This window comes from Grammomys surdaster, unplaced genomic scaffold, assembly GCF_004785775.1.
Source record: "Grammomys surdaster isolate TR1022 unplaced genomic scaffold, NIH_TR_1.0 125672, whole genome shotgun sequence".
Lineage (NCBI taxonomy): Eukaryota > Metazoa > Chordata > Mammalia > Rodentia > Muridae > Grammomys > Grammomys surdaster.
The window spans coordinates 236547-255174 of record NW_021620509.1 but is presented as its reverse complement, the minus strand read 5'-3'; the positions used below and the strand labels follow the sequence as shown (position 1 = coordinate 255174).

Genomic DNA, 18628 nt, shown 5'->3' with positions numbered 1-18628 from the left:
AAAAAAAAAAAAAGAGGAAAAGAAGAAGGAGAAAGAAGAGGAGGAAGAAAAGGAGGAAGGGGGGAGGAGGGAGAAGAAGCTGGGTATGGGCATCATGGTATATATCTATACTTACACTGTTCCAGAAGCTGAGTCAGGAGGATGGAGAATTTGAGGCACACACATACTCCAAAACAAAATTTGTGACTCTAGGCTTTGTCACATAAGAAGTGATGACAAGCAACAAACCACTGAACCTCCCTGAGCTTTGTTTTCCTCACCTGAAGAACAGGCATAATAATACTCACCTCACTAGTTTGTTAGCAAAATTAAATGAGATAATGTATGTAAAGTTTTAACATAATAGTTGGCACATAGTTAGTAGTGGTTATTATTGTTATTATTACATAGATAGTATCTAATTAGTTTTAAAATTATTTTTTTAAATGACCTATGTTTGAGGCCAGCCTGGTTTACAGAGGGATTCCAGAACAGCCAGGACTACATACACAGAGAAACTCTGTCTTGGAAAAGAAAAGGAAAAAAAATTAGCTACACACATTGAAAAAAAAAATCTAATAGTGAAGAAAGATGTAAAGCCACTTGAAATGATACCACTATCTGACACATTTATTGGTGAGATGAGAAAATGGGGACTAGGGGCTGGAGAAGTGGCTCATTGGTTAAGAGCACTGTCTGCTCTCCCAGAAGTCCTGAGTTCAATACTCAGCAACCACAGGATGGCTCACAACCATCTGTAATGGGATCCGATGCCCTCTTCTGGTGTGTCTGAAGACAGAGGCAGTGTACTCATAAATAAAATAAATAAATACATTAAATAAATAAATAAATAAATCTTCTTACAAAAGAAAAGAGGAACTGAAGTTTGCAGCTGGGTAAAACTGATGGAATGGTATCTGACAGTGACTATGCAGATCTTTCACTTTCCTCCTCCCCCTCTCCACAGTGCCTCCCCTGCCTTCACTGAATCCTGGTCCACCACTAGAAGAGGGCCAGGGGCTGACGTTGGCAGCCTCTTGCACGGCTGAGGGCAGTCCAGCTCCCAGCGTGACCTGGGACACAGAGGTCAAAGGCACACAGTCCAGCCGCTCTTTCACACACTCCCGCTCTGCTGCCGTCACTTCAGAGTTTCACCTGGTGCCCAGCCGAAGCATGAATGGGCAGCCACTGACCTGTGTGGTGTCTCACCCTGGCCTGCTCCAAGACCAAAGAATCACCCACACCCTCCAAGTGGCCTGTGAGTATTGAGATGTGTAGATAAGATATCCCTATTTACTGAAAATAATGCTAGGACACCCTGACCCTGGACCATGGCAGGAAGATCGCTTGAGTCTGGAGTCTAAGTCTAATCCAGAGGTAGAAGGCCTGGAGATCAAGATAGATGTCCTGGGAAAATCACTGTGGTCTTTGTGAGAGCCTTGTTTTGTTTTGTTTTTGAAGGAGAGTCTCTCCGTGTAGCCCTGGCTGTCTTGGAACTCACTCTGTAGACCAGGCTGGCCTAAAACTCAGAAATCCACCTGTCTCTGCCTCCCAAGTGCTGGGATTGAAGGTGTGCACCACCACCGCCCGACGTCTCTGTGAACTTTATAGGAGAGACTGCCTTGTTTCTACAGTGTAGATGGGAGCATAAAATATAAATATGCAATTGAAAGTATTTGCAAAATACACAGCTTAGGGTTTGGAGGCAAACTTGGGCCGAGCCCCTATTCTGCTATTTACCAACAGCTATTGAATCTGGTTAGACTTCATTTCTTTCACCAGCAAATGAGTGTAATTAAGCTGGTAACTTTATGGGATTCTGATGAGAGTTAGCATCCATAAATGGAAAGCATCTCGCAGATCTTAAATCCTACAAGGTTTCAGTAAATGATAGTGTGTTCCCAGCAATAGACTTCACACCCAGATTACATTATCATTTGGCACAAAGTAGGAAATCAGCAAATGCTTGCTGAGAAAATGAACAGACTGGTGGGTTGTTAGACAGCTACTGAGCACTCGCTTTGTGAGCAGCACTGTGCTAGATACCACAGGAGGTCCAGAGTGTGAAACTCCATCCCCCAGGGGTCTTATGGGCTCACGGCACAGGCTGGAATAGGGATCAGTGTTGCCAGGAGCAGTGAACGAGGGAGGGAAGAGAGAGTCTGTTCCAGCAGGGGAAGAAGAAGGCTTTAAAGGAATCATGGAGTAAGGCGTCTTCCTGTTTTTCCTTTTCCCATCTTCCACTCCAGTCCTTGCAGAGGCCTCTGTGAGGGGCCTTGAGGACCAAAACTTGTGGCATGTTGGCCGAGAAGGAGCCACACTCAAATGCTTGAGTGAAGGACAGCCCCCTCCCAAATACAACTGGACAAGGTAAGGGCCTGTGCCTGGAAGAGGCCCTAGCACTCTTGCCTTCCAGGATGAGCTCGGTATGAGCAAGGACCACATCGTCTGAACCCTAGATAAGTCAGGGTGTAGATTCAGACCAATATATAAATATATAATCAGCAAATGTTACTGGCTTGTTCCAGGAAATATGTGGTTACAACCTATAGGGAATATGAAGGCATCTTCTTGGCTTTTTGCCCTAACTTTAGATGATGAAATATAACTATATTAAATATTAATCTTTTATGTATTTGTGAAGGCTAAAAGTACTTGTGACACAAAGAAAGCTGACTATAACTGCTGTTACACCCACACTCCTTATAACCGTAATGTTGCCAGCACCTCAGAAACACAGGCACACTTCCACCAGCTCCTTCAAGAGTCCTTGCCTTTTTTTTTTTTTTTTCAGAAAGGGATAGGATACTATGTATGTATAGGCATGTTCCTACATGTGGACACATGAATGATACCTATGGCCTTGTGTCTGGGGCTAGGTTTGTTTACTCCACCATGCAGTATCATAGGTGTTGGAACATGTAGTCATAGGTTCTCAGTACCTCTGAGCTCAGCTAGGAGTGGAGGGTCCTGTTGTGTGGACTTAGCATATATGCCTGGTACTTAGTACTGGATGACGGGATGCCTGTGAGAGCATGTGGGATGGCATGCATGTGGATCTTCCCCAAGTGTGTGTGCGGGTGCCCAGGTCAGGCTGGGCGGCAGGGAGAAAGGACCTCTGCCTAGACCTGTCTAGGGTAGGGAGGGGCACCGTGGGAACAGCCTGAGGCTTTAGGTGATGTCATGGGGGAAGGGGATGAAGAGCTGCCTGGGCACGTTGGGTGGTGGCAGCCTTAGCCTGCCCCAGCCAGCACCCTTCAGCTTCCCTGTCCTTCAGGCTGGATGGACCTCTGCCTAGTGGGGTGCGAGTGAAAGGGGACACTCTGGGCTTTCCCCCACTGACTACTGAGCACAGTGGCGTCTACATCTGCCACGTCAGCAATGAACTTTCTTCGAGGAATTCTCAGGTCACTGTGGAAGTTCTTGGTAAGCATAGTGGTTGGAGAACAAAGACAAGGATTCTGAGTCCAGAGCTGGGGGTGGGCAGTGGGAAGCAAGACAGAGAAAGAAATGGGAAAGGATGTCTTTGGGGATGATGGATTTTGGAGAGGATTAAGCTGAGTGGGTAGCTGTGGGTGTGTTCTATGAGGATGACACGGGGTAGCAGTGGGGTCTGGGGTGGATTAGGGAAGGATTTGGGCATGCATCTCAAACACTGGCCTGTCTCCAACAGACCCTGAGGATCCAGGAAAGCAGGTAGACCTGGTGTCTGCCTCAGTGGTCGTAGTGGGTGTCATTGCTGCTCTCCTGTTCTGCCTCCTGGTGGTGGTGGTGGTTCTCATGTCCCGATATCATCGACGGAAAGCCCAGCAGATGACCCAGAAATAGTGAGTCCTGGCTCCTCTGAGTGGGTGGCACTGAGCTGAGAACAAAGAGGAATGGAGGTGAGCCAGCACAGAGGAGAAAGGAGACCGTGTGGCCTAGTGACAGCTGGACAGTTGTACATCAGAGGTGGGCGGAGTCTTTGGGGAAGTGCTGGTGCCTAGGATCTGGAGCACAGCCGGATGAGGAGACTTATGCCTGAGAGAAACACAAAACCACACTCCCCAGGTATCACCTACCATGCACACCTTAGCACTGTGTAGCACACCCATGCTATCCAGCCACACTGTCATCTGTAGCCACCTATGCTCACCTTCGAGGGCGGAGTCTGGCAATCATATCCTTCAGCAGTCTCACACAGGCTCAGCCAGGCTAGATTCACCATAGGAGACTGTCACTGCTGTCCATTCCTGATGAGGTGTTGCCTTTCCCAGTGAGGAGGAGCTGACTTTGACCAGGGAGAACTCCATCCGGAGGCTGCACTCTCACCACACGGACCCAAGGAGCCAGGTGTGTGTGAAGGTTGGGTGCGTGGGGGGCGGGAGGCATGGGCACACAGGTTTGGTTGAGTCTTGGCTCCTCTGTACTAGACTGGCTGCTTACTCATAGCTGAAGCTGAGCTGAGGCTGGGCTGTTAGCTGGGGATGGGAGGTGGGTGGGTTGATGCTCTGGGGCTGCTAGCACTCCCGCCTGCAAGGCCCTCTTAGCACTGGTTTGGGGGCTGCTCTAGGAATCCACCACTGGTGCTGATGCCAGGGTGGGTTTTGAGAGTGAGGGATGAAGGATGCTTGGGTCAGACATGGACCTATCGGTGGGGGAAATGTGATCAGGGAGAGATTGCTAGCGGCTGAGAGAGGTGAAGAGGCTGAGGGGAGGAGACTGAGCTCTCTTCTAACTCCTCCCCTATGTCTGGGCCCCTGCAGCCGGAGGAGAGTGTAGGGCTGAGAGCGGAGGGCCACCCTGATAGTCTCAAGGACAACAGTAGCTGCTCTGTGATGGTGAGGCCCCCCCGGCCCCACCAGTGTCCCAACATTCTCCTCAGGCCCCTCTCCTGGCCCCAGATGTGGTGTGACAGCTCCCCCACCCCCATTGCATCCCTGGCTCACATGTGAACCCCCCATTTCTGCTATGCCTTTGTTCTCTGTCCCCATCATTGTGTGTGATGCCTGTTATTGCCCTCCCCAGCCCCCCAAATTTCCAAGCCCCTATCCCTCTGGGACAACCATCACCCGTGCTTTACCTGACCTCTGACCCTATCACAACCCAGCCCTTATGCTGACTGTTTGATCTTGATTCCTGACTTATCTTTTGCCCTTGGTCTCCAGAGTGAAGAGCCAGAAGGCCGCAGCTACTCCACGTTAACCACAGTGAGAGAGATTGAAACGCAGACCGAACTGCTATCTCCAGGCTCTGGGCGGACAGAGGAGGAGGATGATCAGGATGAAGGCATCAAACAGGCCATGAACCACTTTGTTCAGGAAAATGGGACCCTGAGGGCCAAACCTACAGGCAATGGTATCTACATCAATGGGCGAGGGCACCTGGTCTGACACAGGCCTGCCTCCCTCCCCGAGGCCTGGCTTCTTCTGCTTCCATGGGGAACTTCAGCTCTTCTTAGGGGAAGCCCCCTTAAATGCCTGCATTTCTCTAGGAAGGTACTTCCCAACCTACTGACTGCTCCACTTTTACCTCCAATCCTTCTGTTGTTCATCAGGAGGGCTTCACTGGTTGAGTGCCTCCCACCATTGCGTGTAGGTCATTCCGTGTGTGTGTGTGTGTGTGTGTGTGTGTGTGTGCACTCATGGATCGCATGTGCATGAAGGGGTGACTGTCCATGCTATGCATCTTGCTGTCATGATGAGTCCAAGTGAACGATGTGTGTGCCGCAGGATTTGTGGCTGTGGGCTGATCATCACTAGGGTGTGGTTTGTGAGTAGTGTGCCTTATGTGTGACCTCTGCCTGAGGAGGCAGGGATTGTCCTCAGACCCCAGAGCAGTATTAGCGATGCAGAGGTTAGAAGTGAGAGGCGGAGACTGTGGCCAGATCCAGATGTGCGGGCATAGCTGGAGCTAGAATCTGACCTCCAAAGTGGGGGAGCTGTGTTCCCACCCCTTGGGAGCAAGTGTGAAGCAGACATCCAGGGGTCTGCCAGAGGCTGGAACTGTTACAGAAACCCTCTGCCGTCTGGTGGCCTGTGGGCCTGCTGCATGTGGTACGGACCTTCTGTAAATTAAACTCCAAGGGAGCTTCCTGAGTTCTGCTCAGACTCCCTTAATAAGAGAGAAAGAAATTTAAAAAACAAACAACAAAGAAAAACTTTACTGATTTATGTGCATGGGTTTTACTGGGCTTGTTTAAGCAAGGCCAGCCCACATAGGCATTCAACAAAACTGTTTAGCAGACACCACAGCAGGAATTAATGCCTGTGGTTCTGGAAAATTCTCTTCCTAGGATATATTCACCCAAAGAGGTTCTGGGGAGGGAGCTGACAGCTGCTGAAGTCTGGAACCTGGGGTGTGCGGTGCAAACACTGGATAGGAGGCTAGGGATGGGGTGCTTGGGTCCCATGGCCCCTCAGACCTTGTCCTAGCTGTGTCTACAGTGGTTTGTGCCTTCCACAGAGCTGGGACTTGGTGTCAGGGGCTCCTGGTTCAGTTGTGTTGAGGGCAGAGGATAGAGGGGAAGGTGGGGGAGCTCAGGTGAGGAGAAAGGGGTGTTGTGGGTGAGGGTGAGAACAGATCCTTCCCCAGGGGTTTCTGAGTCATTAATTTGGGGCTCTCTGGCACTTTGTATGTGGGGGGCCTGGGGTTAGATGTTTGTTTTTCTTTAGCCTACCCAAACTTATGCAGCCAGAATACCGAGATTTAGTATCCAAATCTTGTGTGGCCTGAAATCTGCTGATCTAAAGGAGAAGCTCTCATTTCATTCCCAAGCAACCCAGGACTTATGGACCCCAAGGATCTGGGGTCTTAGTATGTATATTTTATGTAAATATATGTATATTTGTACATAAAACAATATTCTGTTTTTAAATAAACAGATAAAACCTTTTTGTCTGATTCCTGTCTTGCCCCTTGGACTGGGTAAGTCACAAGGGCTATGTACTGAGTCTCTATGTGATTCCCTCCTTTGCTCCCAGGCAGGGAACGGAGCCAGATACAGCTCAGAAAGGAGCAAGTGGCTTTCAAAAGACATTTTAACCATTTCTGAGAGCCCTCAGGTAGGGCTGTGTGGACATAACCCCTTTTGGGGAAGCCAGTGCCTTAGTTTGTGAAGTGTTTCTAATTTGACGGTACTGGAAACTTCCAGCAGCTGTGTGAGGTGGACAGCCGTGTACTCTTTTACAGACAAAGAAACTGAAACTCAAAAGTCACCTGGTCTGTGTCCTCATTTTCAAATGTACGGCAACCAAGGCTCAGTAAAGTAATGTGGCCTGACCAAGATGACAGGGTCCTCAAAGACCTCATCCACCCTGGGTGTATGTTCTGCATGGTCCTTTCCTGCTGTGCTCACAGGCAAAGCCTCAGGTCTCTGTCCCACTCAAGAATTTGGGTATCTAGAAGTGCCAGCCACCTGCTCACACCCCAGGCAACCTTACTCCACCCCGGGGTTCTGACGTCACCTTCTTCTGTGACCAATGGATGAAGTCCCAGCAATGATGATGTGAATGTCACCGGCCTCCCCCACCCGAGGCCTGTGGTTGCAAAGATGCTCTAACAGGAAGCGGGTTTGAGGAGCTGCACAGCTTCCTGCTCCCCTCGAGCTGCACAGGACGAGAAGGGCTAGTGCTCAGCTTGGCCACGAGACACGGCTTCATGCTAGGGTTCTGGTAGCTTCCTCTTCCATATTTACTTCCGTGTGGCCCCAGGGGCCCCCAGAGGCAAGCGCTGTTGTCCCTTGCCCCAGGCCACCCTCCATCTCCAGTTTGGAGCCCTGCCCCCCTGGGGCTGGGCCAAACCCAACTACTGACTGGGATTCCATGGGGGACTGGTAGGTCAAAGGTCTTGGGGGACAGAGGTCCCGGGAACTGTGGCCATGAAGTCTCGGCAGAAAGGAAAGAAGAAGGGCAGCTCCAAGGAACGAGTGTTTGGGTGTGACCTACGGGAGCATCTACAGCACTCGGGCCAGGAAGGTAAGGAGGTCAACTGGGCAGCTGGGTGGCGGGACTGCCATGCAGGCACCAAGCTTGTCTTCTCCATTGGGCAGAATCAGCTTGTAGGGAAGGGCAGTGACCCAGGATCACCATCCATGAGACCTAGGCAAAGGCAACGCAGGAAGCGTGGCCCAGAGGAGAAGGTAGAGAGTCTCCCTTCTGTAGTAGTTAGGGAATAGGAAGCTGAGAAATTGAGGATGGGAACGTCAAGGGAACCTGTCAGGGGTTGTGTAGGGGATGAAATTTGGAAAGTCTGGAGAGGTGGATGAATCAGATGAGAGGATGGAGACTGGGAACGGGGCGGGGCCAGGGAGGGGGATGGAGGTCGTATGTCGGAAGAGTGGCTGAAGGGATGGTTGATGGAATAATAAGTGGAGACACCAGTGGGAATGGGCCCAGTGAATCTGAGGATATAACGTGGGGAGGGAAGAAGGAGGCATCCTAGCTGGAGAACAGCACCCAAGGGACAAGAACCTGGCCCTTCTGCAGCTGTGCTGGCACAGGAGGGTGGGGGACGGAGAGGAGTGACACTCTTCTTTAAATTGCTTACAAAGAAGAAACTGGTCGGCGGTAGAGGGCTCAGGGAAAAGCTTCAGGGAATGGAGGAAAAGTGAAGCAGACAGCTTCAGCCCTGGTTTGAAGTTGGGAGTGAAAACTGCAGCAAAGAGGAGTGTGGACGCTTTTTGGAGCTCCCTCCGTTCCTTCTCCAGCTTGCTCTACAATGGGCCTGGAAGCCAGCAGGCCCAGGTACAATTGCCAGCTCACCACTGTGCTGGGCACGCAGTAGCTACTCAGAACCATACCTTAATTTGATCTGAAATTGATCAGTGCTATCCTGACTACACTGCCCAGCTTGTTTTCAGCACACTGGGCAACTTCCAAAAGAGGGCACGATTCTGCCCCCTCCACTCCACCCCACCCCAATCTGTCATTTCCTCTTTGTTCTCTGGTTGTGGTGCCTGCAGTGAAGGGAGGGTGGTGGTGGTTCCCAGCTCATTTCCTGCTCTTAGCCCCGCCCTTGTGTCCCCAGACACCTTCTTCCCCTTTTCTCCTCTATCAGAGGGCCCCATCCCTACTAGCCTCCATTAAGGGAAAGTCCAGGTCCTAAGAAATCTTTCCATTCTAGACTCCTCCTCCTCCTCCTCCTCCTCCTCCTCCTCCTCCTCCTCCTCCTCCTCCTCCTTCTTTCTTCTTCTTCATTGCTCTACTTATTCAGGTATTTTGTGTACATCCTGGGGAGAGGTCAGAGGACGACTTGGGGGGATCACTTTTCTCCTTCTATCATGTGGGTCCCAGGGATCAAAGTTAGGTCATCAGGTTTGATAGCAGGCTCCTTTACCCACTGAACCATCTCACAGGTGCTATTTATTTTTTGTTGTGTGTGAGTGTGTGGCTACATGTACCCCAGTGTATGTGTGAAGGTTAGAGGACACCTTTCGGAAGCTGGTTCTCTCTTTCCTTTATGTCTCAGGTATTAAACTGATGTCTTCCAGCTTGATGGCAGGCAATTACCCTATGATGATTAAAACATTTTTTTGAGATTTATTTACTTTTATTTTATATGTATGAATATTTTGCCTGCACGAATGTTGCACACATGTGACACGCCCATGGAGGACAGGAGAGAATGTCAGATTCTCTTTGGAACTGGAGTTACAGACAATTGTTAGCTGTCGTGTGGGTGTTGGGAACTGAACCCAGGTCCTCTGGAACAATAGTCAGTTCTCTTAACTGATGCGCCATCTAGCCATCACTCGATAACGACTTTTGACAGAGAACCATATGACTTACATGGGCACGATATTCTTGTAGCTCTGAGTTCTCAGTTCAGCCTCCTTATGCTGGTTCTCTCCTTTCCTGTGATTCCCAGCACCAACTCTGTCTTGAAACATACAACCCACAGACAGCCAGACTCTACTTCTGTGATCCTTGGGTCCACCATTCCCAGCAGGTGAAGGGAATTCTCTCTATAGAGATCCAGGGATGATGAAAAGTGGCTGGGCTCCTGATTATAAGGGAATCCCAGAGCAGGAGAGGAACCCCTTCTGTCCCTCACTAGAACCTTATGGGGTCCAAGTCTCCAGAGATGAATCTTGTGTACCAGAGCATCATAGAAACCCTCCTCTTACCAAAACATCCCTGGTACAGATAGGTGGAAAGTGTTTGGATGAACGAAGCTCTTTGGTAACAGCTTCTCTCATCAGCCAAAGACCCAGTGAGTGAACAAAGGCTTGGACCAGGGAGATCATCTGCTTCTGGTGAATTGATATTCCCAGATATATCACCCTGGTGTTCTCTATCTTTACGTCCTCGCTCAACCTCAGACCTCTTCCCCAACTCTTTTTCCCCTAAATGGATCTTTTTCTTCTCCTAAGCTTGGATACCTTGTTTAGGTTTCTGATTTGCTATAGGCCCTTCTTCCTTGACTCCACCCGTATCCTTCTAGTCATTTTGACTCCATCACCCCAGTCTTGTCTCTAAACTATATCTCTGACTTAATTCCGCTGGCTTATATCTGCAGTTCCACCCCCTCTCTGACCCTACTATCTCTTAGCTCATTTTTTTTATGGCTCAGGTTCCTTGAGATCTTCCATCTCTGTGAGGATCTCCTCCAGGGTTTAAAATCAACAGAAAAGAATAGGAGAGGAAAGCCTAGTTTGGATTGAACTAGAGTTTAGATGAGAGTGTGCTATTGATGTTTACGTATTTACTTTGAGATGCACTCTTGCTATGCAGCTCTGAGTGCTGGGATTACTAGTGTGCACTAAGCAGGCCCAGACAGAAGACTATTTATGAATCAGTAGAGTAACGTGGTAGCTGAAAGAGTCGATGTAACATTAGGCACCCAGTGGCAGGACAGTAACTTCGACACTGGGGATGGCCTCATCTCAGTGCAGAGAGGTAGGAACAGGATCATGTAAAAATGCAGACAAGGTTTGAAGGTATGAACAGTAATCCACAAACCTGGGGCTGGAGTGAGGTGAGAAAAGATGACAAGGGCCCCAAATTTCAGGAGCCACTCAATCTAGGGACATTGTACAAATGTCCTAGGTCCCTCATTCTAAAGATGGTACACGTTAACATATGCACTGCCCCGAAAATGAAGCCTTCCTTCAGTGTCCTTTACCCTTCACAGTTCTTGTCTTGGCTTACCCAAGTTCTGGTTATGAGCAAAAAGAGAAAGGGTCTGAAAACCAGGTCACAGGAAGAAAACTGAAAGCTGATGGTTGCTCTAGCCTTCTCCCTGGGTTGTTTTTTGTTTTTGTTTTTGTTTGTTTCTTTGTTTTTTGGTTTTTTTTTTTTTTGTTTTGTTTTTTTGCCATGCTTTGCTCCACAAAAAGCTTGGGACGGCTTCTGAGGCCCTACACGCCGAACAGCGTGAGAGACTGGGACCGAAGAAGCTGAAGTGAAGGGAAAGGAAGAAGGGCAGCAGCCAGACGTGTGCAGCAGATGGCTCTGTGTGGCTGCTAAGGGTGGGCCGTGAACTGCCTAGTAATTAAAGTCATAGGAGACTTAGGAGGCTTTTGGAGAACAAAGCACTTAGAAGAGACACAGCTTTCTCTGGTGGTGACATATTGGAGAAATTTCTCTGATGAGTCCCAGTGAACAGGACCCAGTGTTTCATCAAAGGCAATGCCCTTTATCCGGTCTCATCAGTGATTCTGATGTAAATTCTGAATTCATTCACTATATGATCTAAAGTGTTTCACCTCAGTGACAGATAGGATTCTCTGATGAAATATACCTTTTATCCGGAGGTATAGATATAATACATTTATAGTAAAGTATGGTAAGTGCATCAAGCTAAAGAGATGGCTCAACAATTAAGAGGAGTGGCTGCTTTTGCAGAGGACCTGGGTTTAGTTCCCAGCACCCACATAGTGTAGCTCCCAACTACCTGTAACTCCAGTTCCATCTTAAACTGACACCCTCTTTTGGACACCTCAGGTACCTGCATGCATATGGTACACATACAAATTAAATACATTTAAAAAAAAATACCATAATACTGAGATGAGCAAAGGACCATGGGAACTGTACTATAGATACATAGGAATAAAAGTTCAGAATCCACAGTGGTGTTTTTACTTTTGTCTTATTTACATTTGCATATGTGTGTGTACACATATATGTGGGGATTTGAGATTAGCGTTTTGGATCTTTCTCCATCACTCTCCACCATATTATTTTTAGGAGGGTCTCTCAGTCAAACTCACAGTTTGCTGATGTTGCTAGTGTCACTAGCCTGATTACTCTGGGGCATCCTCGCCTCTCCATCTTCTGAAGCTGGACTTGCAGCCCGTTTACATGGATCTGGGGATGTAAACTCCAGTCCTCTCAATTTCCAGACAAGCCCTCTGACTGCCTGGCCGCCTCCCGAGCCCTTGCTGGCTGCCTCCCGAGCCCTTGTTTGCTTTTTTGGTTTTCAGGTGGTCTCATTATGTTGTAGGCTGGCCCTGAATTCCTGGCCGCAAGTGATTCTCCTGCCTCAGCCTCTCAAGGAGCTCAGACTATAGACTTGTGCCACTTTGCTCAGCTGGGGTATGTGGGGGGTGATACTTGAGATACGTTTTCAGGAATAGTTTACCAGGCAATTGGAGGGGAAGGTATTTCCAGACAGGAGAATAAAACAAGTGCCTTAATTTTGTGATACAGCAAAACCTCTCAAATGGAGAAATTATGGAGAGGTTGATTCGGCTCATGACTGCAGCGGCTGAGGGATTCAGAGAGCATATGTTGGCATCCTGGCAAGGGACCCCTCACAGTATGGTGAGGTGGAAAGAAAACTGTCCGCATATAGAAGGGAACAGGAACGTGGAATGGGATTGCTTTCTACAACCCACTCTATGGTCCAGTCACACAAAGCCCACCCCACCCCAAAGAGGTAGCACTGGGAGGCTTGTTGGAACAGTTATAATCCCAGAACTTGAAAAGTATAGGAGCACCGGGCAGTGATGGTCCTTTAATCCCAGCACGTGGGAGGCAGAGGCAGGCGGATTTCTGAGTTCGAGGCCAGCATGTCCTACAGAGTGAGTTCCAGGACAGCCGGGGCTATACAGAGAAACCATGTCTCGAAAAACCAACCAACCAACCAACCAAACAACCAAACAAACAAACAAGCAAAAAAAGAAAAGTATAGGAGCATCCTGGAAGGCCAGCCTGAGCCCCTGACCTAATCATCATTCACTAGGTCCCGCCTTCTGAACTGTCTCCCCATCCTCAACCTCACCACACCGGAAACCAGGCGCCTAGCACAGGAACCTTTGAGAGAAGAAAGCAGATCCAAAGCACATCAATGAGGGGTAGTACCCAGGCTTGTTTATGAACTGGCAAAGGGCTGAGTCATGGAATTTGTCAGGACCTAGTCTGTGAAGGTCTTATATCCCAGGCTGAGGAGCTCATATTCTATCCCTTATTCTGAGCTCTCCTATTTTAAGATAAGCAACAAGGCCAGGTGTTGGCGGTGATACACTCCTTTAATTCCAGGACTTGGGAGGCAGAGGCAGGTCTACAGAGTGAGTTCCAGGACAGCTAGGGCTACACAGAGAAACCCAGTGTGGAAACAAACAAATAAACAACAACAACAAAAACAAAAACCAACTAACCAACGGAACAAACACAAAACAAAACAAAAAATCAAACAAAGAGATGAACAAAACAAACAAAAAAAAATAAGCAATGGGTCTTGGGTGGCGTCGGCTGGGTGCTTCCGTGGCCAAGGATTTCAAGGACGGAAAGAACCTCAATGTACAGTTCTGTGTTAGGTTGCATTCATATCTATCCTTAGCTTTCTAAGTAGGGTTCAGAACTTGTTCTTGAGACCATCTCAGCAGACACTATGTCAGGATAGCATGAGGAATACCACGTATTATCCTTAAGGAGATTAATCTGGTAACACAGTGGTGGCTCAGGTCTGACAAGGTAATATTTCTTTTGCACTTTAAAAAAATGTTCATTTATTTTGCGTGTCTTTGTGGAGGGTATGTGGGGCTCAAAGGACAACTTGTGGAAGTCAGCTCTCTTCTCCTATGCTTGACCACGTGATCAGACATGGTACTTTCCAATATCAAACTGAATAACTGCAAACTTTCTTACAGGAGAAAGTAGCTCACACTAACTGCCTCTGGCTGGGCTCCCTTTTGGTTGGATAAGCAGTGTTCATTTTTTCATGGCTGGTAGAACATTACATAAAAGCAATTTGGGGACTAGACTTTTACTTTGACTCCCCTGCTGCACAAGATTGCTGCTCCCTTTAAACATTCTGGGGTGACAGCTGATGTCAATGAGAAGTTTCAGTTCCAAAACTGCAGACCTGTGCTTCCTATGACTCCCATATGAAAGCTGAATTCGAGGCTGGAGAGATGGCCCAGCTGTTAAGAACACGCTGCTGTTGCACAGGACCAGGCTTCAGTTCCCAGCACTCCTGTTGGGCAATCTTGTGTGCGCGAATACATACACAGAACTAAAAACGTAGACAGGTGAAAGCTGAATACAAGATGCCTGCTATACTTTTTGCTTTTCAAAATTATTACTTATTTGGACAGCTTTCAAGAGTTGGTCCTTGCCTTCCATCTTGTGAGGAGGGTCTCTTTTGTTTCTGCTACTACACAGTGTACTCCAGGCTAGCTGGCCCACCAACATACATACAGGTGACTCCTCTGTCTGCCTCCGGATACGCTGTAGGCATGCTGAGATTTTAGGTTTAAGTCACCGCATCCAGCTTTTTTATAATGGGTGACCTGCAAAGCCATATCTCCCTGGCCTTGCTTTTCCTTGTTGTCTCCCTGGTGTATTCAGAGAGTTTCTGTGAAGGATAAAAGTCAAATAAGACTGGTTTGGTGGTGCTGGTGATGATGATGATGGTGATGATGATGATGATGATGATGGTGATGATGATGGTGATGATGATGGTGATGATTGCTTTTATTGAGACAAGGTCTTTCTGTGTAGCCCTGGCTGTCCTGGAACTCACTTTGTAAACCAGGCTGGCCTCAAGCTCAGAGATCCACCTGTCTCTGCCTCTCAAATATTGGAATTAAAGGCGTGCACCACCACACCCAGTTTAATTATCTATCTTTAAGCTAACTAATGTTGGTGGTTTTGCCATCTGAATTTATATATAAGCTGTTAAATATATTAACTGTTAAAATAGAATGCACAGTTATTGTAGAAAATGGTCTTATTGCTCTACAACTCTAGCCCATCATTTTCTTTAAATCATAAGTAATAAGTAGGATACACTACTGAGCATGTAATCACAAAACGAGGGACTGAGGTAACTTGCTTTGGCAGAGTGCTTGCCTAGCGCGCACAGACCCTAGGTTTGATCCCCAGGGTCACGTTAACCAAATATGGGGCATATGCTTATATGCTCAGCATTCAGGAAGTAGAAGTAGGAGGATCAGGAATTCAAAGTCACAAGTTCAAGGCCATCCTGGGGTAGGTCAAAGTCTCAAAAACAAACAGAATGCTATGGTGCACACCTATAATCCCAATTCTCAGGAAGTAGAGGCAGGAGGATCAGAAATTCAAGGTCATCCTCAGCTACAACACTAGTGGAAGGCCAGCCCCAGATCTGTGAGATCCTGTTTTAAAAGCAAACAAATGAGTCAGGCAATGGTAGCTCATTCCTGGGAGGCAGAGGCAGGTGGATCTTTGTAAGTTCGAGGCAAGCCTGGTCTACAGAGGAGTTCCAGGACAGCCTGGGCTATACAGAAAAACCCTGCCTCAGAAAAAAACAAGAGTTTTGAAAAGACAACTGAAAGGATTAATATAGAGAAGCAGTGAGGTCCTCCTCAGTCCCAGATATTCCAGGACCAAGGGATAGAAATGTTATACAAAGATAGGATCGGCTGGAGGATCCTTTCTAGTGAGGGTTGGGTTTTTTAAGCTTTGCCCTTAATCTTAGTGAACCCTCTTTCATGACGCTTCCATTCCTCAGATCCCTTCGCTGAGAAGCTAGAAACGTTTTCTTTCTTTTCTCTGTCTTCTGTGTCCCCAGTGCCCCAGGTGCTACGGAGCTGTGCGGAGTTTGTGCAAGAGTACGGAGTGGTGGATGGGATCTACCGCCTCTCAGGGGTCTCCTCTAACATCCAGAAGCTTCGGTGAGTCAGATAGAGCAGGCAGACTCTGAGGGCAGAAGGCTAGGGAGCAAAGCTGCTGGAGAGAGCTGGAGTGGGGGTGGGGGAAGTGGGAGAAGGAAGAATAGATGGTAGTTAGGTACTATTCCATGGAGAGGATCTAAAGTCTGGCCAGGTGAAATGGGGACCCCAAGCTCACTCCAACACATACACTTTCCATTCCCACATATACACAGTCTGCTTTTAACACACACACACACACACCACACACACACACATGATTTGCATACTATAAAATTCACCATTTAAAAATTTCTGAGTCAGGTATATTCACAACTCTGCAACCATCACCGTGGCATACCCAGAACATGTCACCACCCTTCAAAGAAACTCTACATTTCCCCTGCACCTATCCCCAACTGACTTTCTGTCTGTATGGATCTGTCTGTCCTGAACATCTCATATAAACCAATGAAACAATATGTGTGTTTCTAAGTCTGCTCTTCCTTCTGAGTTCTTTCAAAGTTCATACATGCTGTGGCTTGTACTAGTGTTTTACTGCTTTCTATAGATGAATACAATTCCCTGGCATAGCTACAAGACTTTTTTTTTTCATTCATCAGTTGATGGCTGTCCAGGTTTCCACCTTTTGGTTATTCTGAATGATTCTACTACAAATATGTGCAAGTTTTTGTGGACATAGTTATTATGAGTGTATACCTGAGCAGAATTACTGGGCCATATGGTAACTTCATGTTGAACTTTTAATAGTAACTACCAAACTGTTTTCCTTAACAGTTGTATCATTAACATCCCTGCCAGCAATGGATGAAGGTTTCAAATTCTCCACATCCCTGCCAACTTTTGTTACTCTGTCTTTTTGGTTGTAGTCATCATGGTGGGTGTGTACAGATGTGTCATTGTGACTTATGTATGTGTCTCCCCAGCTGCAGATGAGCCTGTGCAGATTTCCTGTACTTCTGATATGTGCCTGTTCAAATCTTAAGCTTGTGCTTAAATTTTTTTTTTAATCATTGAGTTGTGACAAGATTGTTTACATGTTCTGAATACTGGATTTTAATCAAGTGTGTGATGAACAGTAGTCCCCTCCCCATCTGTGGGTTGTGGGTTGTCCTCCTCCTCCTCCTCCTACTCTTCTTCCTCTTCCTCCTTCTCTTCTTCTTTGTGGTAATGGAGATTTTGAACTCAGGGTTTATTTTATTGATAATGTATGTTTCTTTTCTTTCTTCTTTTGTATGTGTTATATGTACATATATGTTGGTGTAGTTGTGTGCCTTTGTATGGAGGTCAGAGGTCAATGTTGTTTGTCTTCTGCAATCACCCTTCACTTTATTTTTTAAATTCATGTATTTTTAATATTTATTTATTTTTATGCATATGAGTGATCTGTCTTTACACATTCCAGAAGAGGGCATCAGATTGCATTACAGATGGTTGTGAGCCATCATGTGGTTGCTGGGAATTGAACTCAGGACCTCTGGAAGAGTAACCAGTACTCTTAACTGCTGAGCCATCTCTCCATCCTTCTAAACTCATGTATTTTTTATTTTATGTCTATGAGTGTTCTGCTTGCTTGTATGTCTATCTATCATGTGTGTGTCTGGTGCTCACAGGAGTCTGATATGTCCCAGAACTGGAGTTACAAATGGCTGTGAGGCACCATGTGGATGCTGGGAATGGAACCTGGGTCCTCTGGAAGAGCAGCCAGTGCTCTTAACCACTGAGCATCTCTCCAGTCCTCTCTAAATTTTTGTTATTATTTTTGTTGTTTAAAGACAGAGTATCTTGATGAACTTGAAACTTGCTGATTTGGCTAGACAGACTGGCCTGCAAGCTCTTGGGGTCCCCTAGCATGCTTCCCCAGTGCTGAGCTTCCAGGCTTCTGTGGCTGTGCCTGACTTTTTATATAGGTGCTTGGAGTCTGAACTCAGATGCATATGCTTATATGGTAAGCACTTTATCAACTGAGATAGCGCCCGAGCCCCTTGTCTTGATCTCTCTTTTTTCTTATTCTTCAGTCTTACTCTGTAACTCAAACTGGCCTAGAACTCATTGTATAGCATAGCTAATCTCAAATTCCAGGAAAGCCTCCTTTCTCAGGACAGTCTGTGGTATCATTTTCTCTATTTCTTTTTCTTTTTCTTTTTCTTTTTCTTTCTTTCTTTTTTTTTTTTTTTCAAGACAGGGTTTCTCTGTGTAGCTCTGGCTGTCCTGGAACTCACTCTGTAGACCAGGCTGGCCTCGAACTCAGAAATCCTCCTGCCTCTGCCTCCCAAGTGCTGGGGTTAAAGGCATACGCCACCACTGCCCGGCTCGATTTCGTTTCTTCTGGTTGTTGGTATGTTGGGTATCATACTGAGCAACTGTCAGCTAATATAATCAAGACCATGAAGGCTTAACATGTTTGTTTTAAGGATTATACCCAGGCTAGCCATAGTGGCACACAGCGTGAATGCCAGCATTCAGGGGACAGAGGCGGATGGATCTTTGTGAGTCAGAGGTTAGCTTGATTTATAAATTGAGTTCCAGGCCACCCAGAGTTATATAGTGAGATTCTTTCTCAAAAAAAAA

At 47.2% G+C, this 18628-nt stretch overlaps 2 protein-coding genes across 5 annotated transcripts in view; both read left to right on the top strand.

The window, feature by feature from the left end:
* The window catches only part of Nectin4 (nectin cell adhesion molecule 4), a 19426-nt gene extending 12574 nt beyond the window's left edge, over positions 1 to 6852 (top strand). Inside the window, exons 3-9 of one of the 2 annotated variants that reach the window (XM_028787799.1) lie at positions 947 to 1237; positions 2229 to 2349; positions 3257 to 3405; positions 3653 to 3806; positions 4236 to 4311; positions 4725 to 4799; positions 5127 to 6852. In XM_028787799.1, the coding sequence (XP_028643632.1) occupies positions 947 to 1237; positions 2229 to 2349; positions 3257 to 3405; positions 3653 to 3806; positions 4236 to 4311; positions 4725 to 4799; positions 5127 to 5351 (1091 nt within the window). In that variant the 3' untranslated portion in view covers positions 5352 to 6852. The remainder of the gene's footprint in view (positions 1 to 946; positions 1238 to 2228; positions 2350 to 3256; positions 3406 to 3652; positions 3807 to 4235; positions 4312 to 4724; positions 4800 to 5126) is intronic. The other variant, XM_028787800.1, reaches the window with a different exon arrangement.
* A 714-nt stretch (positions 6853 to 7566) lies between these two features.
* The window catches only part of Arhgap30 (Rho GTPase activating protein 30), a 21373-nt gene continuing 10311 nt past the window's right edge, over positions 7567 to 18628 (top strand). For 2 of the 3 annotated variants that reach the window (XM_028787758.1, XM_028787756.1), the window contains exons 1-2: positions 7568 to 7934; positions 15958 to 16060. In XM_028787758.1, the coding sequence (XP_028643591.1) occupies positions 7838 to 7934; positions 15958 to 16060 (200 nt within the window). In that variant the 5' untranslated portion in view covers positions 7568 to 7837. Of the gene's footprint in view, positions 7935 to 15957; positions 16061 to 18628 lie in introns of all 3 variants that reach the window. The other variant, XM_028787757.1, reaches the window with a different exon arrangement.